This window comes from Rhinatrema bivittatum, chromosome 1, assembly GCF_901001135.1.
Source record: "Rhinatrema bivittatum chromosome 1, aRhiBiv1.1, whole genome shotgun sequence".
NCBI lineage: Eukaryota > Metazoa > Chordata > Amphibia > Gymnophiona > Rhinatrematidae > Rhinatrema > Rhinatrema bivittatum.
This window is the reverse complement of record NC_042615.1, coordinates 668428359-668447908: the sequence shown is the minus strand read 5'-3', so window position 1 is coordinate 668447908 and position 19550 is coordinate 668428359. Positions and strand designations below refer to the sequence as shown.

Below are 19550 nucleotides of genomic sequence, written 5' to 3'. Positions count from 1 at the left end.
CTGGGTAGTAAGATGTGTGGGCATATAATGCTAAGGTTGAGGGGCAGCAAGGGCAGTGGATTTGTAATACTTGTACTTGTTTTATATATTTTGTTGTAAATCGCTTTAATGTTTAACTGGTTATGCGGTATATAAATTTGTTAAAATAGACAAAGTTGAATAAAATATAATTATGCAAAAAGTTTAAAAATCACTCACTTTTTTCAAAACCATAAATCTATTGCTATGCTGTCATCTGGAAGTGCATTCCATAATGAAGGACCTACAAATAGTCTGGCCTAGTTTCTTGTAATCTAGTTAATAAACAATGGGATGGAAAGGAAGTTTTCTGAATGAACAGAGCACATGGGCAGGTAAATAGGGTTCCAATGAATCTGATACACAATGTTTTCTTGACTAAAGACTACTCAGTGGAGTAATAGTTTCTTCAGCAAACCTATGTACAAAGAATTACAATAGTCTAGATTTTATTTAAAAAATGTATATACTGTATAACCAGTAAAATTCATAATAGAAGCAGTTTACAGATTTAACATACATAAAATCCAATGTAAAAAGTTACGTACAATATAGCATTACATATACAAATTGGCAACTGACTAAAGACTAACACTTGCACAACCCCTCTAAAATCTTATCTAGTATTTAATGACCTTAAAGGGTAGACCATTTTAAGTGACTTTAGTGAAAGCCTCAAATCCCAGATTTGAAATCTTACTAGATACTGGTGTCTTATCTGTCAGTAACTAGAAAAGCATCCTTAACAGAAGATGATTTTTTTCCCTAGCCAGCAGTCATCTAGGCTGCTGTGATATCCTGCCTTGACTACTGCAATTTTCTATTTGTTAGAATGCCCTTCAAATTGGACTACAGTTTGTTCAAAATACTGCAGCTCGACAACTAACCAAAACAAATTTGACAGAATCATGCTCTCAACTGACTCTCTACTCTGTACTATACAAAACTCAGAATTCTAGCTCTAGCATACAAGGCCCTCACAGGAAACACACAACTCTAACTCAGTGACCATCTCACCCCCTACTGGCCATCCTTCTCCCTCCAGTCACTGTCACAAACCTGCCTGGTGGTCCCTGCCCTCAAGGAACTGTAGCATGTAAGCACCAGGAAGAAGACTGAGGTGCTGCCCTAATACTCTGGAATGCATTGCCACAGAATATCAGATAAGTCCCGGACCTGCTAGCTTTCAGAAACTACTGAAAACATGACTCTTCCAAACTCTTTGGTCGATTCTGAACTGACTACTGCACCTTACTAAGCACCCTCCCAGCCCTGCTGTCCACCTCCCTGCAATAATTCTTCCCATGCCATCCAGCACCTTTGCTATAGATGGTCCCCCTCCCACCCCTGTGTACTACCAGTCTATCAGGTCAATACAATACAGCACGCTCAGCTAAGTGCACTTTTAGCCTACACGTCCACAACCCCTTATACCATAAGGAGATTAGCATGTCCAAAACGCGCGTCCATCCCCTGTGAAACTAATAGTACTTATTACATGCAAATGCTTGTCGATGAGGCTATTAGCTATTCTCCCCAGATCCAAAAAAAAAAATGCGGTTTACCCGCACATTTTTACGGTCAGAAATTGCTGGCCCCGAGGAGGCACTAATTTCTGAGCATCCCAAAAAAGTGTACAGAAAAGCAGAAAATACTGCTTTTCTGTACATCCTCAGACTTAATATTGTGGCGATATTAAGTTGGAGAAACAAAGGTTTAAAAAACAAAAAAAAAGTGTGCCTGCGGTCAGGTTAGGAAAAGGACGCTTAATTAAATACTGTCCCTTTTGCTAACTCGTGGCTATGCACAGGTTAGGGAAATGGACGCTCGTAAAATTGAACGTCTGTTTTCTTAACCCACTGACAGTGACCTCTCCTGGGTACCTGATGCCAAGGAGGCACTAGGGGTGCACATTTGTTTCTAGCACCTCCTTGGCAGCTCGACCTCTCATTTAAATATTCTATTGTATGCCCAGGAGAGGTGGTTGGGTGCGTGGTAGGAAAGAGGACGCTTAACACTGAGTGCCCGTTTTCTGCACAGCTTTATTGAATCTGCCTGTATGTTAGTAACAGCCCTGCATTCCATCTGTCTAAGCTGGTGGTGTTTACCTAGTTTTATCCTTGTCAAACTATCTACATATCTGTATGATTATGTAAATATATATATATGTGTTTATATGTATGTATGTATATATTTACCTAGTTCTTATCCCTCCTAATCCCCATGACCTCACATCCATATAGTAAAATTGTATATGTTAATTTTTTTTCCCTCTATTGTCATACCAACTCTCCAACATCTGGACTGATATTTATCTCACATTTTGAACACAATCAGTAACTTTTTCCATTTATCAGCTACCCTATCCAAGCCACTGTATACTCAAATTGTGCTGCAACATCAGTCTTTTGTACCTCACGTTGAGTTCTTTGTTGGAAAAGCATTCAGCAAATGATGAAAAAGAATCTACAGTCTTCAAGGAAGAAATGTTTTTTTTGCACTTGTGTCTTTTATGCAAGAAAGATGAAAACCAAGCAAGAACTTCATTTGCAATTCCAAAAGACAGTAGGCATGCTATCAAGGTTTTATAGTTCATAGCATCAAATGCCACAGACACATCAAGTTGTATTAATAAAGCAGCTTTATCCTTTTCTAATATACAGAGAGAGAAATCCATCATTGATACAGAACCTCCGTCTCTTATCCTTTCTGGAAGCCATTCTGAATAGCATCTAAAATCTGGTGCTCCTCAAAAAAAAAAAAAAATTATCCACTTTTCAATTACTTTACCTAAAGAAAGTAGTCTGGCCAAGTCTGTTTTTTTGTTTTGTTTTTGTTTTTTTTTACAGCACAGAATACAGCCTGTTTTGAGCAAACCCTATAAGAACTGGGCAACTAAAAGGTTGTACAAAGATGGTTTTTTCTTCAACTGTATCTTGAGACCTTAGTGTGGTGCTAGCCAAGCTGATGAAGTCTTGCTTTGAGCCATTGAACTTCTGTGACCTAAAGTACCTGACCAGGAAGGTCATGTTTTTGGTGGTGGTCACATCAGCAGGCAGGGCCAGTGAGTTCCAAGCTCTAGTAACTTTATCTACCTTTATACCAAGTTTCATCATGATAGGGTGGTTTTGCTTACTCATCCTAAGTTCTTGCCTAAGGTGGTGTTGGAATTCCTTCTTAATCAGTCAGTCATCCTTTCAGCATTTTTTCATAGTACACATGTCCACCAAGGTGAACAAGCACTGCATAGTTTGGACTTCAAACAGACCTTGGCCTTCTATTTGGAGCACAGGAAAGCCCATAGAACATCCACCCAGCTTTTTGTTTCTTTTGATAGCAGTTGGCAGGCACTCTTTTGGCTAGCAGATTGCATTTCCTTCTATTATACCCAAGCAGGCTTGAATCTGGTGGGCTATGTCAAGACTCGCTCTGTTCGAGCTACGACAGCATTGATTACTTGAAGGCGAGGAGTCCCTATGGAGGAGATCAGCAAGGATGCGATATGTAATTCTCTTCACCTATTTTCATGTCTCACTATTGTTTGGGTAGAGATGACTGTTGCGACAGTAGGTGTATCCTGTCTGTGGAATCTGAGCTGTAGAACACAACTCTTCTCTCTCCTAGGGTCTATTTGTTTTTGTTCCAGGTTCCACCTCAGGATGGAAAGAAGGCTTGTTGCCAACAAAAATAATATTGTGCCCGTTGGCACTTGTTCCTCTCTTCATTTAGAGCAGTCCACAGCTAGGGATTCCTATTTGTAAGGACTGCCGCCACCCTTGACCTTGGAGAAAGCAAAGTTGCTTACCTGTAACAGGTGTTTTCTGACAACAGGATGTTAGTCCTCACAAAACTGCCTACCTCCCCTTGGAGTTGGCTTCAATTTTAATTGCCAAAACACAAGACTGAAGGGGTCCATGCGTGGAAGAGTGGCATGATAGTATGCATGGGCATGCTTAATGTGAGGCACAGTCAAAGTTCTAGAAACTTTGAAGTCAAATTTCTATGCCTGGTCCATCGGATGATTGAAATCCTACTGTCCTTGGAGTCAACCAGTTACTAGTAAGCAACTCTGCTTTATTTTTATATAGTTTATTTAAAACTGTTAATGTTTTTTAATTGACCCTTGTGTAGGTGTTTGAGTCTTTATGCCAAAGTTGTAAATTTTCCGTAATTGCTGCAGAACTTTGAAAAATCTGCAGGAAATTGGGGGCACTGCCTATAGTTAATGGCATTTCTTGTAGAAAGCTGTGTGGATTGCTGCAAAATTGGGTAGTCTTACCCAGTGTTATGGAAGAAGACCCTGGATAAATTTTGGTCTTGTAAAAAGCAGAGTGACAGTGCCTGAGGTGGTGAAAGCCAGCACTTTAACAGAATTTGGACATTGAGACAGATATGGAGGACAATAGTAGATCTAGCGTTGAGGGAGTGAGTAAAATAAATGGGAGGAGCTGGTGCTGGTTTCATCAAGGGGTATCTATATGCTAATCTACCCAAAATAATAAATAGAAAAGAGGAGTCTAGACTGAGCAGACTAGATGGATCAACTGGTTTTTGTTAGTTTTAAGTACTGTGATTACTAGTTGCCATGTGTGTTCTTGAAGACAGTCCTTCATTAAGTTGTTGCTGTCATATGATGGAATGATGAACTGCAGTGTCAAGATGGATTCTGTAATTTTTGTTTTAAGGACTTTTCTTTTAGTTCTGTGGATTTAAAATAGAAGCTTTAATACTTATTCATGTTGATTTTTTTCAGTGGGTCAGGTGTGTAGTTTTCTTGCAAGACCTTCAGATAATACTCCTGGTGATTACTCCCTTTACTTTCGGACAAATGAAAACATCCAGCGTTTCAAAATATGTCCAACACCAAACAACCAATTTATGATGGGAGGCCGGTACTATAACAGGTAACTTATCAATAATCAATATAGGAAAGTACAACAATATTTTGTGTGTAAAAATGCCAAAATCACATCTGACTTAGGACTTAAAATATGAATCAGGGAAGAAACATTTTCCCTCTAATTTACCCTATATTTTGTATTTATTAAAGGCTTTTTAACCCTAAACATTGATTCTCTGTGGCCAAGCAGGACAAATCCAATCACACACATGGCACTATGCCATACTGGAGCAAGCTTTTAGAGCACAGAAAGAGAAGTCTTTCAGAGGGTGTGCTGAAGTTCCCATGCTGACAACTACCATGCGAGCCTTCTGTCACAACCTTTCATACTAGCTGAAGAAAAATGTCCATCTTTGATAGAAAACCCTGAAACACACAGTTCATTCTTCAGTTTGAATTTTTTTTTCCATGAACCCCCTTAAAGAAAACTTAATTGGTTGAGAGTAATTTCTTAATATGTTTGGTTTCTCCTAGGATAAACAGGATGGTAGTCCTCACCCATGGGTGACATGACTGGATGGAGCTCAGCACGGAAAACGTATGTCAAATTTCTAGAACTTTGACTGGCAAACTGGGCATGCCCAGCATGCCCTATACCAACGTAGGGTCCCTCTTCGGTCTTTCGCTTTTTCTGCAGAGCTTTTGCATTGTGGATTTGGAGTTTGTGCTTTTGGTTTTCAAAAGTAATTGGAAAGCTTTCCACCAATATTTTCAGGGTTTTTCTTGCGTCCGGGTCCCTCTTGGTTACCCTGTATCCTAGTCAGGTTTTTCGGCAGCTTGGTAAGTTCATTGTCAAGCCATCCTCTATGATGGTGGTGCCTCTCTGCCCACAGCATCATCTGCCCGCCATCTGTTGTCGTTTTTCGCCCCTCAGTTCATCTCGTCATGGCCTCAGTGCCTGAGGACTATGTCCATCATGGATCCGCACGGTGTGCATATTTTTGCCTGGGGGCATTGCACAACGTCCAGGGGGTGCCACCTGTGGAACCAAATGACCCCGAAAGGACATCGCGCTCACCTTGACAAGATGGAGAAGCTCTTTGGGGCTAGAAAGTTCAAGCCATTGGCATCAGTGTCAATGCCAAAGGACCGAGGAGCTGCATTGATGGACACAGAGCCATCAACATTGGCAGGGCTGTCCGCTCCGTCATTGCTGCTAGCAGATAGAGGCGCTGGAGACCATCATCTGTCAGTCTGTTCCAGGTCGGGGACATCGGGTTTGTTGTCTTCGACCTCTGCACAGAGGGAAGCTGAGGAAGCATCGGCACTGGTCACTGTTGATGCACGGTGCCAGGCTTGGGCCGGTGCCGGCACTTGCCATAATGCCCCTGAAGCGACCCTGTGGTGAGTGCCTATCTTCCATCGATGCCGGGGATCCGTGACAATATCCACCGGTCCTAATCTCAGTCGCTGATTCATGTTGGGGCTCTGAGGAAGACCTGACCACCCCTCCTGCCTCCCAGTCTGTTTTGGCATTGGAAACTTTTGAGGAGGAGTAGGAACGCAGAGTCCAGCTGGCGGTCAATCGGGCACTGTGAGGCATCGAGCCTGTGTCACAGATGGCACCAGTGCCGGCTCTCACCCTGTTGGAATCACTGCCGAGCATCTCAGTGTTCTCATTGGGGTATTACCGACACAGCTGGTGCTGGTTCCTAGAGGGGCCATTGATGCCTAGCAGGGCAACTATGCTCCCTCAGCCTGATGCAGTGGTCGTTGCTGGTTCCTCAGAGGAGGAAGCTCCGGCGAGGCTGGCGCTGACACTGGTCTCCAGCTTTGCCAGGGCCAGCACTGGTGCCAACACTGCCTAGACTCCTGGATGAAGGCAGAGCATCTAGGACCTCATCCCCTATGGATTACAGTGAGGATGAGGCCCCATATGACACCTGGGGAAAGAACACTGCAGAATCCTCCTCTGAGGACTCTGAGGGTCTCCCCTCAGAACAATCTCCTTTGGCGGAGTGAAGGAGGTCTCTGCCTGAGGACCTGACCTTCACAGGTTTTGTAAGGGAGATGGTTGAGCCCATTCCTTTTCAGTTGATGACACGATGATGGAAATTCTCCAGTTTGTGGAGGCTCCTAAAGAGATAGTGGTGATCCCAGTACACAAGATCTTTAAGGAGTTGCTGTTGAGTTCCTGTTCCTCCGGTGAACGGGAAGGCAGTTGGGGTTTACCTTGTCCAACAGGTTATCGGATTCGAAAAGCGTCAGTTGGCACACCAATCGGTAGTGGTTGAATCCGCTCTCAAGAAGGCTAAGCTCTCTTGGACCTATGCCTCGGCACCCCTGGGAAAGGATCACAGGGCGTTGGATGCTCTTGGGAGGCAGGTGTTTCAGGGGCAATGTTTATTGCCCGCATTGCCTCCTACCAGTTCTATATGAGCCAATACTCTCACAATCTCTGGAAGCAGGTGCAAGAGATGGCGGAGCGGCTGCTTCAACAGCAGCAAGACATCTTTCTGTCACTTGTGCGTCATGGCTTGGAGTGCAGAAAACATGAGGTGTCTTCCACCTATGATATTTTTGAGATGGCAGCGGGAATCGGCGCCCACAGAATGATATGGCTGCATGTCTCTGATCTCTGATCAGAGGTACGACTCTCTCTCCTGTGCACAGCAGGTCAGCATCTCTTCAGAGAGAAGATGAGGGACACGGTGGCCCAGTTATGGGTTTACCAGGAGACCCTCCAGCATCTCTCTGCCAGCACTTCAGACCCGCCCTCCTCAGCCAGGTCCAAGCCAGGGTCAGAGGAGGTCTTGCTACTGCCAGAGGAAGTACAATCCTCCGGCCACTTGCTACCTTTCAGAGGGTGAACTCCCGTGGCTGTCCTAGGCAGCAGCGAGCTCCCAAGCCCCAGAAGGCTCCCCAGCCAAATACTGGGACGGGGCTTTGACTGGATCATAGGAAGCATCAGCCAGCTGCCCATACCAGAGACACTGTACCTCCCTAGTCAGGGCAGGCTACAGTTCTTTGCGAATCAGTGGCGCAGTGTAACCTCGGACCAGTGGGTTCTATCCATCGTCCATCAAGGGTATCGATTGAATCTATTGGGTGCCCTACCAAATTCTCCTTCATGCCCGTTTTGGGGTCAATAATGCATCAGGAGGTACTGATAAAGGAGCTCTCCACGCTCTTAATGGCCAGAGCCGTCGAGCCTGTCCCACCAAGGCAAAGGGAGCAGGGTTTCTAGTCCTGTATTTCTGATCCATAGAGAATAGGGGGACTCCGTCCCATACTAGATCTAAGGGCCTTGAACAAATTTCTAAAAAAAAAAAAAAAAAAAATTTCCCTGGGCACCCTGATTCCCTTCTTGCAATAAGGGGGACTGGCTATGCTCCCTTGATTTTAAAGGGTGCATATACTCACATCAAGATCTTCTCAGGTCACAGGAAGTATCTCAGATTTGTGGTGGGAAAACACTTCCAGTACAAAGTGTTGCGTCGGCCGCATGTGTCCTCACTAAGGGGCGGATTTTCAGACTCCACGAATAGGCCTACTTTTGTTTGCGCTCCAGGCGCAAACAAAAGTACGCTGGATTTTAGTAGATACGCGCGGAGCCGCGCGTATCTGCTAAAAACCTGGATCGGCGCGCGCAAGGCTATCTATTTTGTATAGCCGGCGCGCGCCGAGCCGCGCAGCCTACCCCCGTTCCCTCCAAGGCCGCTCCGAAATCGGAGCGGCCTTGGAGGGAATCCTCTAACGCCCTCCCCTCACCTTCCCCTCCCTTCCTCTACCTAACCCACCCGCCCGGCCCTGTCTACACCCCCCTCTTACCTTTCTCCGGGGATTTACGCCTCCCGGAGGGAGAAGTAAATCCCCGCGCGCGAGCGGGCCTCCTGCGCGCTGGGCCGCGACCTGGGCGCGGCACCGCCCCGGGCCGTAGCCACGCCCCCGTAGCCGCCCCCAAAACGCTGCCGACACGCCCCCGAAATGCCGCAACGACCGGGCCCGCCGCCCGTAGGCCTATGTAAAATAGGCTCACCGGCGCGCAGGGCCCTGCTCGCCTAAATCCGCCTGGTTTTGGGCGGATTTAGGCGAGCAGGGCTCTGAAAATCCGCCCCTAAGTGCCTGACCGTGATGGGGACACCTCCTCAGGCTGGGAATGCATGTTTTCCCATATCTGGATAATTGGCTGTCCAAGAGCACCTCTGACAGGGGCAAGTCAGTCCTTACACATGACCATCTGGGTGTTGGATTCACTAGGGGTCGTTAACTCCCTGAAGTCCCACCTCAGCCCGTCACCTCAAGTTGGACTTCATAGCCCTGCTACACATGGCTCAGGCAAAAGCCTTCCTGCTGCGTTCCAGGGCGGTCACAGCAGCAAAACAGAAGTGATTCAACAGAGCCAGCAGGTATCAGCGAGGCACATGTTGAGGCTGTTGGGCCACATGGCCACAATCATCCATGTTACTCCCTTGACACGCTTACACATGCACAGGGCCCAATGGACATTAAGGTTGCAGTGGTGCCAGGCTACCCAGGACCTCCAGGCTCACATCTGCATCACTCAGTCTTTCTGGAACTCCTTGTCCTGGTGGCAGGTTCTCTTGAATTTGGAGCGGGGCGTTTCGTTTCAAAATCCACCTACTCAAATTGTCCTTACGACAGATACTTCTACCCTGGGGTGGAGTGTTCATGCAGATGGGCTCATCATCCAGGGCCTGTGATCCACCCAGGAAGCACAATGCCAAATCCACTTCCTGGAGCTATGGGCTTTCAGAGATTGGCTGTCCAACAAAAATTGTCCTGATCCAAACAGACAAACAAATATCAATGTGGTATGTCAAGCAGGGAGGCACAGGGTCGTATCTCCTGTGTCAGGAAGTGGTCCAGATCTGGTAATGGGCTCTGTCCCGCAGGATAGTGCTCTGGGCCATGTACTTGGCCGGAACGGAGAATGTGATAGCGGACAGATTGTATCAAGCCTTCAGACACCCCATGAGTGGTCTGGGGTGGTGAACCAGATCTTCTGCCTCTGGGGAAGGCCCAGACGTGGACTTGTTCGCATCCCTCTGCAACAGGAAGGTGACTCAGTTCTGCTCCTTGTACAGGCCAGATGGAAAACCAGTCTCAGACACCTTTGCCTGCCATTGGGGCAAGAGTCTTCTGTATGCGTATCCTCTGATTCTGCTAGTGACGAAGACCCTCCTGAAGCTTCAACCGAACAGAGGGACCATGTTCCTCAAAGCCCCTCATTGGCTGAGACAGGTCTGGTTTCCATTCCTTCGAGAGTTGTCCCTCCGGGAACTGATCAGTCTGGGGACTTTCCCAGATCTCATCATGCAGGATCAGGCAAGCTGTGGCATCCCAACCTCCAGGCCCTATAGCTCACAGCCTGGATGTTGAGAGGTTAATTCTTCTGCCGCTGGATCTTTCAGAAGATGTCTTTAGTCCTGGTAGCTTCTTGAAAGCCTTCCCCTAGAAAGTCCTATGGACTGAAGTGGAGGAAGTTTTACGTTTGTGAGCAAAAGGCCCTAGATCCTTTCTCCTTCCTTGACTACCTTCTGCACCTCTCTGAAGCTGGTCTAAAAACCACCTTCGTTAGATTTCCTCTGAGTGCAGTTGGTGCATCCCACCAAAGTGTAGATGGTGTGCCCATCTCTGTGCAGCCTATAGTTGTATGTTTCATGTGGGGTCTGTTTCAACTGAAGCCTCCCCAAAGCTTCCTGCTTCTGTGCTGTAAGTGGTGCTAGCTCAGCTGATGAAAGCTCGTTTTGAGCCTCTGCACACCTGTGACCTGAAGTACCTGACCTGGAAGGTCATATTTTTGGTAGCGTCACTTCAGCGAGCAGGATCAGCGAGCTCTAGGCCTTAGTGATTTATCCACCTTATGCCAAGTTTTTCCATGACAGGATGATCCTGCGTACGCGCCCTAAGTTCTTGCCTAAGGTGATGGTGATGAATTTCCATCTTAACCAGTCAGTCGTCCTGCCAATATTCTTTCCCAGGCCCCATTCGCACTCTTGGAGACCCCTGTGGTTCGAGGGATCATGGCATGCTGGGCTTGCTCAGTGGGCTCAGGATGCCAGTCAAAAGTTTCTAGAAACTTTGACAGAAAGTTTTCCGTGATAGGGCTCCGTCAGTGATGTCACCCATATGTGAGGACTACATCCTGCTGTCCTGGGATAACACCTATTACAAGGTAAGCAATTTTGCTTTTTTTCTACACCACTCTTTTCTCTTACTCCCTCGGATTCTGCTCCCCAGACATCCTCCACATAGGTACACCTCTGTTCCAATTGGCATACCACTTGGAAATGGGGATACCCGATTAACGGTTCAAACCCTTCCGAGTCAGCTTACCATGGGTTATCCACTGATTAAGCCGCCTCTATTTTTACTGGTTACGGAATGGGGCTTATATTTAGTGCTTACAAGACTCATATGTTCCCCGTTTGAGCCTTACCATTCCTCTCACTTAACAGTCTGGCATGGGAAATTCTTTCCCTCCTAGTCATCACTTCTGTCAACAGGGTCAGTGAGTTCCACACCTTGTTACATATTCACCCGACCCTCCGTTCCTCTGTGACAGAGTGGTTTTACGTATTCAACTTCATATCCTTCTTAAGGTGGACGCAGCATCTCACCTTACTCAGAATATACTCTATACTCTACCCACTTTTTCCCAACACCTCTCTCTCACCAGAGCAAGAGGGTTTTCCACTCCTTGGACTGTAAAAGTGCACTTGCATTCTGTCTAGACCGCACTACATTCCATAGGAATTACACCTAACTCTTTCCTCCTGTGGCAAAAGCCAAGCTGCGAGTTCCAGTGGGCAAACAGACCTATTCCTCCTAATTGATGGTCTGTATCTCTTTTTTTCCTACTAACAAGCAGGTATTTCACTACAACACAGTGTGTAACCACACTCTGTTAGGGCCGTACCAGCCTCAATAGCTCACCTTCGGCTGGTGCCGCTTATACAAATTTGTAAGGCTGCGACCTGGAGCGCTCTCCATATTTCCAACAGTGGCCAATCCAGGCCAAAAGAACCTGGCAAGTGCCCAAAAACTAAGTCTATTCCATTGTACCGTTGCTAGTAATAGGAATGGCTATTTCTAAGTCAACTCAATTAATAGCAGGTAATGGACTTCTCCTCCAAGAACTTTTCCAATTCTTTTTTAAACACAGCTATACTAACTGCACTAACCACATCCTCTGGCAACAAATTCCAGAGTTTAATTGTGCGTTGAGTGAAAAAGAACTTTCTCCGATTAGTTTTAAATGTGCCTCATGCTAACTTCATGGAGTGCCCCCTAGTCTTTCTATTATCCGAAAGAGTTTAACTACCCAACATCCTTCCACTAACCCGTTAAGGGTTTCAGGATGCCCTCCTTACCAAATTGCACCCCCTTTGTTGCGCCTTTTGCATGTCTTGGGTGCATTTGGTGCACTCTCGGGCATCGTCAGCTCGGTACTCACCCATATGTGAGGTCTACCATCCTGCTTGTCCTGTGAGAAAGCAAGTGTTGCTTACCTGTAGCAGGTGTTCTCACAGGACAACAGGATGTTAGTCCTCACGAAACCCACCCGCCACCCCGTGGAGTTGGATCTACATACGTTTTATTATTTTAGTTTCGCTTGCGCTTTTTGCTATAAGATGAGACTGAGGGGAGACAACTGTGGTCACAGGGATAATTGCAGGCTGAGCATGCTCAGTGCACTCAGTGTGCCAGCGTCAGTCAAAGCTTTATAGAAACTTTGACAGAAAAGTTTTCTGTAGCAGGGTAGCGTCCACTGAAGTCACCCATATGTGAGGACTAACATCCTGCTGTCCTGTGAGAACACCTGTTACAGGTAAGCAACACTTGCTATCCCCTTATTTTAGTATTTGAAAGGGTAAATAATCGTCCTTTATTTACCAGTTCCACCCCACTTCTATTGTCACCTCTGTCTTTTCTTTTTCAAGCTGAAGAGCCCTAGCCGCATAACATTTCTCCTACGATGAAAGGCTATCCGCTTTATTTTTGTCATCCATCTCTGCATCTTTTCTAGTTCTGCTGTGTCTTGAGATGGAATGACAGAACTGCACACCATATTTAGTGTGCTCACATCAATGCGCCTGTAAGGTCTTCCTTAATGAATGCTGAACTTTTGTCTGTTCAGTGCTGCTTATATGTAGTAATGATATAATAGTAATAGCCTAATATTGCTGCTCTTTTCTCATCTCTTTCTATGCATTGCTCATCATCACCTTTAAGTTTTGATTCCATCTCAGGTATTTCTTCTTTATCACTAGAACTACCAACTTTTTTTGGACCCTAGAACTTCTGCTAGCAAGTTTTTATGCCATTATAGTTTTAGGCTTCATAATTGGTAGAAAACACATTTTTTGTGCATAAATGCTCTGTATTAGACAAAATGCAGAATTATCTATTTCAAAGTTTTGGTGGTAGTCTGTGACAATAGTAGTTTTTTTTCTGTTATATGACTTTAGATTATTGTAGATCTTTTGTTTATTGATAGTAAACATTTTAAAGTTAACATAAAATTAAATGAAATAACCAACAAAATTATTTAACAAAAACAATTTATTGTGCATTTACAGTAAAATCTAAAGTACTAAAAAAAACTGTATCCTAGAACTGCCACCAACACGTTTTTATGTCATATTGTAGGCTATCAGTGAAAGAAACACTTTTTGGGTAAACAAATTGATGCTGTTAGACATAAGTGTCTAAGTGCAGTTAAAAGTCAAAGCATCTCAAAAGATGAATCAGGATGAATAGAAATTGAGAAAATTCATCAGCAAGAAAATGTGCTGCTGGCAGTTCTAGGGCATAAGGGACATGTGGAGCAAAAACTGAAGGGGGTGAGGGGATAAACTTTTCAGGAATCAAAGGTCGTCATAAATGAATAGCCACAATTTCAGTCCGTTGCGATCATGAACACAGATTGTGCGAGTCTTGAAAAATCTTCACCGGGGTGAAAATGTGCTAGCAGTGGTTCTTATATGACATATTTAAAAATGTTTCTCCTTGCTTTACTTTCTTAGCAATCCTTTCTTCCACTTGAGCTTTTGCCATCCTGATTACATTCTTTATAACTTCACTGGTTGTATTTTCTCTGTGTTTTGTAATTTTTGAATGCTGATCTTCTTGCCTTTTTTTTCAGCCTTCTCTTTGGACACTGTATTGGTTTCTTTTTTTTCCTTTTACTTTCTTTTACTTAAAAGATTTGTTGCCATTATAACTCTCTTTAATTTGGCCCACTGTTTCACTTCAACTATCTTCTTCCAGAGTTCCAGCTCCTCCTCCTCAAGGTTGAGATGCATCTGTGCTAGGTCAAAAAGTCTGATTTTGAGGTTTAGACATGATGAATAATGTTTCTTCCTCATGTACCATCTTGATGTTTAAATAGGACTTTCATATGACGAATCCAAGTCCGTGTTATGGTTATTGGGGCTCCTCAAAACTTAGAACCATCTGTTCTTTTTAGGTGTCCATTTTTTTTTTGAAAAAAATGACCAATAAAATCTTAATATTTAGTTTAGTCCCAATAGAGATCCATGTTTCAAGGGGTTGCTCTGCATCAGGGTATTACAGCTGATATGCTATGCATACAACTGGAGCATGTGTTTAATGCTTTGATTCACTGACATTCAGAATGCTGCAGGAAAGAAACTGCACTTCTTAAAAACTGGCATGCAGGTATGAACAGCCAATCACTGTGTGTGGCTACATTCTATTTGGTTGCTGTAATAGCTAGATTAATACTGTTATCAGACTAGACTATCTTCTAGGGAATATCAATCAAAAATAAAAATGAAAAACATGTCCTACAAAAGTCCACGTAAGACATGTAGATCAAACATTGAAGGCGATATTTAGTTATATTCAGGTTCTGATATGGAGTACCATCATCATGCTGTCACTAATTGTTCATCTTGTGTGATATACTTTACAGTATGTCCATGTAAAACACATGTAGGATGTATTAAAAAGATTTTAAAAAATCACTTATCGAGCATCAAAATATATCTACAGGCATGTTATAAACTCATATGGTCCAACATGGTGAGGGATGATATTGATATTCAGATTTGATAGACAGTAACTGAGAAAATTATTGTTGCCCAGCAGTAGAGATTTGGCCTATTTAAATTTCTGTGATTGATACTGGACTTTACATTAAAGGCAATGACTGTGAATTAAATGAAGCAATTAAATGGAACTCTTATTTAGGACTCTGAACGTTTTTGACGATTGTGCTACTAAAATATTCAGAAGTGTCTTTTAAGTTAACTATGTACGCTGTACAAAAATCCCAACACCAAGAAAGTTGGACCAAGCTCTGCTATCTTCTCAAGAGGAATATATAAACTTAACCCGAACAGAGCTGAACGGAGCGCTGCCATCTAAAGGGAAGTACCCAGTACTGGTGAATAACAAATGCTTTAAAAAGAATTCGTTTGCGATATAACATTGAATTTTACCATAATTTTGAAAGACAAAAAAAGCAAAAATATAGTTGAATTGTGTATGACCAATGATTAAAAATGGCCTTAGCAGTATAACGAAGGAGCAGTAATGCCCAAGAACACTGCAGGGCATTATGAAGGTCGTTTATGAAATATAAAAAATGTTCTTGGTGTTGGGATTTTTGTACAGCGTACGTAGTTAAGACATTTGTTGTTTGACGTCATTCTGAATATTTTAATACTCTGTTATTTAGGACACTTTTTCATTTTATTTTTGTTTGACATTCCCTAGTAAATCTCGTCTGGTAGCATTTTGAATTTACCTATCGCAGTAACCAATCAATGTTTAAAACTGCCCACAGAGACTGGCTTGTTAGTACCTGCTTCCTGCTTTTTAAAGAAAAAAAAAAAGCCTGAATGTTGGTGAATCAAGCATTAAACATGCTATAGCTGTGTTCACAGCATATCAGTTGTGATCCTCTGATGTAGAGCAGCTCCTCCAAACATGGATCTCTGTCAGGATTAAGCTAAGTATCAAGATTTTATTGTGCTTAAAATGTGTTGAAAAAATATGGACACAACAAAAATAACTTAAGTTTTGAAGAACCCCAATATCCATTGGGGTTCTTTGTATGTTCATTGTATGAAGTTCCTATTGTTTAAACATCAAGTTGGTCATGTAAGTATTGAGTTTTTTGATAGAACTATTCTTTTTATATTTATTTTTGTCCTTTCAATAAGTTTTCATGGGCTTTGGTGGTTTTGTATTCTTCCTCATGTATTCTTCATACCGTTAGGAGAAACTGCTTTATATCTTGCATTCAGTGCTATTTTTTTGTCTCCATTGTATCACATTAAGTGTAGTTTATGCTGTAGCCTTTCCCCTCTTCCTGACCCGGTTGGCAAGAGATGGGCTTATCGGATGAAGATGAGGGGGCTGTAACTGACAAAGTAAAGAAGAACCCCTGCCCCCAATCTGCTCCAGCGCTCAACACTGTCCCCTCTTCCCCCTCACCTTTTTTTGTTTTCCTCTGGGACAGAAGAAAGAGGGGTTGGAGCAGAAAGAACAAGGTCTCTTTCTTCTCGCTCTGCTTCAAACTCTCTCCTCTCCTGTTCCTTGCAAGCTGCTTGGGAGGGGTAGGGCTGGAGCAGGAAGTAAAGGGCTATTCTCTGCTGCTTGAGTTTTGGCCCAGTCTAATAGAGTTGGAGCAAAAGCACTATCCACACATGGCTAGCCATGTGTCTGGCTGCCACCAGCCCTGTGCAGAAGGGGACTGTCCCTTGGTACACTGGTTGAAAAAGCACTGTGCAAAATTTGAAAGGGTCTGATTTTGAATTTGACATGTACATCTCCCTTAAGAGAAACTGCTTTATGAATTTAATTCAGTGCTATTCTTTCCTTTGTATCACATCTCCTAAATTATAGTGAATTTATTTGGCATTTTTTTAACCTAAATCAAGATTACCACCCAATAAATGCATTCTCTTTGTAGGTGTGTTAGCTGCCAGTTCATTGCTTAAGATATTTAATAAAATCTGTGTTCTCCAACTGCATTGATAAATGTTATAACCTGTGTATGATAACTGAAATATTTAAAGTCTGTAAACGTTTTGCTCTACATTAAATGCAAACTACAGGACCAGTTTAAACTTTTTGTGGTTTTATTTTAACAGTATTGATGACATCATTGAGCATTATAGAAAAGAGCAGATTGTAGAAGGATATTTCCTGAAGGACCCTGTACCAAGGCAGGTGAGAAAATTGATCATACATATATGAAATATGTAACCAATTTTCCTAATTTCATTTGCATGTCTGTGTGTGTATATATATATATATATCAGTATAAGTAATCAGGCATGTTTACACTGAGTTTAATAAAAATATATCAGGACTTTACAAATAGTTTTTATTTTGCTGCACATTTCAGATTTGCTTATTAAAAAAACAGAAATGTTTTGTTTTCTCAGAATTGTACTTCAGGAACAAAATTCCTCTGAAATAAACTAGGAACTAAGAAAATGGACCATGAACATGTGGTCTCTTCCTCTTAAGTGTTGGGTTACCAATTAGGCATTTACTTCAGAAGTGTGTATTTCCTTATCTTCCTTACCATATCTGTCCAGACGACTGGGTTATGCCTTTTTGCCTGCAAGTGGAGACAGAGCTACAAGCTTCACATGGCATCACTCACAGTACATGAGCTAGTGTAGTAGTAAACCTTATCAGTATTTCTCTTTCTCCAGCAGGTGCAGATATATCTGGACTAGTGCAGATATATCTGCACCTGCAGGTATCCTGGTTGACCATCTTTTAGAGGTCACAGTGGAGCCCAAGAGGTTGTAGACTTAGGTAGCCCCCAGGGCTCCTGAGGGACTCCAGCCCATCTAAAGGTTAAAATTCTTCTCTTGGAATAATAGCTTATAGGTTTGTTGTTTTTTTTTTTTGTTTTTTTTTTGCTCTCCTCCCCCCCCCCCCCCCCCTTCCCCCTCTGGTCTCTTAATATTATGGGCAACTCTTCTCTTCCTGTTTAAAGGATCTTTATGTTGACAAGAACAGCAGATCACGTTTTACAAAAAAAAAATAGAAGGGAAAGGATTTGACTGCATGGATCGCTTGGATTTTAGTAGTGACTATGGCTGCTCAGGAAAAGGGAAATCTGGAAGACTGAAGAAAGTGATATACATGTGCAACCTGCTGTTGCACAATGGCTGCAGAAGGCAGGAGAAACATGGGACAGCCTACCCAGCAAGATGTCCCTTGACCTCGGCTTCCTTTGAAGGTCCCCTTGGAATTGTCTTGGGAGCTTCTCCTGTTGGGAAGGATGTCCCATTTTCCTCAGAGATTGTGTTACAATTTTGCACAAGGCCTTTCTCATACAAGGCAGGCCTGGGGGAGATAAGATGGCTGATTTTCAAGAAACCTCTTGAACTCTGCTTTCCTTTGGGGAACTGGAGCCACTCTCCCCCTTTAACAAAGACATCACTCTTTGGAAGAATACTCATCTCCCAGAATTTCAAGGAGATCCTTAACTCCAGCTAGTTACCTTGGGATGGGAAGAGGAACGGTCTGATGGGGGACTCAGAAGAGGAGAAGGGGGAATTTTTCACAGAACATTTTATTTTATTTTATTTATTTGTGTTTTTCTATACCGGCATTCACGGGAGTACGTATCATGTCGGTTTACATAAAACAAGGGGTGATCAATACATTATAACTACATAACTAAAACATAAGAGTATACATTACAGGAGTATAAACAAGTGCACGGAAGAGAAAGTTACAATAAAACAGGGGTTATTCTAACTGGGATTAGAGTTAAAGGAAAGATAAACAAGTTTAACAAGAAGTAAAACATTGTAGTGATTGGTTTGTAGTGTCTGATTCAGTTAGAAGAGAATGTTCAATTAAATAATTGTTCTTTTAAATAAATATTTTATTTGATAGAAAATGTTCAGTATTGCTGTATTTGATTTTGCTGCAATTGATGGAAGTGAATCCTTAAGGGTCTGGAAATGCTTTCATGAACAGCCATGTTTTCAGTCTCTTTCTGAAGGTTAGGAGACATGGTTCCTGTCTTAATTCTAAGGGGATTGAGTTCCATAGTGGGGGACCTGCTGTGGAGAAGGCCCGATCTCTCAATGTTATATGTTGGGTGGTATTGTTGTGTGGTACCTGTAGATATTCTCTATAAGCTTCTCTGATGGGTCTGTTGGAGGAGTGTTTTTTGAGAGCTATTTGTAGATGGAGTGGAGCCAGTCCATGGATATTCTTGTAGATTGTGGTGAGGGACTTATGAATTATTCTATAATGGATTGGTAACCAGTGAAGGTCTTTGAGGACTGGTGTAATGTGATCTCTTCTCCTTTTGTTTGTTAGTATTCTTGCTGCCGTGTTCTGTATCAATTGGAGAGGTTTAGTATGTGCTGATGGGAGGCCTAGAAGAATCGAGTTGCAGTAATCAATTTTCGCAAATATTATTGCTTGGAGCACTGTTCTATAGTCATGGAAGTGAAATAGGGGTTTTATTCTTTTTAATACGTGCAGTTTGTGGAAGCAGTCTTTGGTTGTTTGGTTGATAAATGATTTTAAATTTAACCGGTTGTCTATGGAAACTCCTAAATCTCTTACTTTTGAGGTTTGCAAGTTGGCTGGAGGGTTTGTAGTGATTTTGCAATTGTCTGGAGAGATTAGAATGAATTCGCTTTTTGTT

At 43.0% G+C, this 19550-nt stretch overlaps 1 protein-coding gene across 8 annotated transcripts in view; it reads left to right on the top strand.

Annotated features, from left to right (window-relative positions):
• The window catches only part of RASA1 (RAS p21 protein activator 1), a 384196-nt gene that overhangs the window by 86681 nt on the left and 277965 nt on the right, over positions 1–19550 (top strand). For all 8 annotated transcript variants that reach the window (XM_029573687.1, XM_029573696.1, XM_029573711.1 and 5 more), the window contains exons 8-9: positions 4772–4922; positions 17011–17089. In XM_029573687.1, the coding sequence (XP_029429547.1) occupies positions 4772–4922; positions 17011–17089 (230 nt within the window). The remainder of the gene's footprint in view (positions 1–4771; positions 4923–17010; positions 17090–19550) is intronic.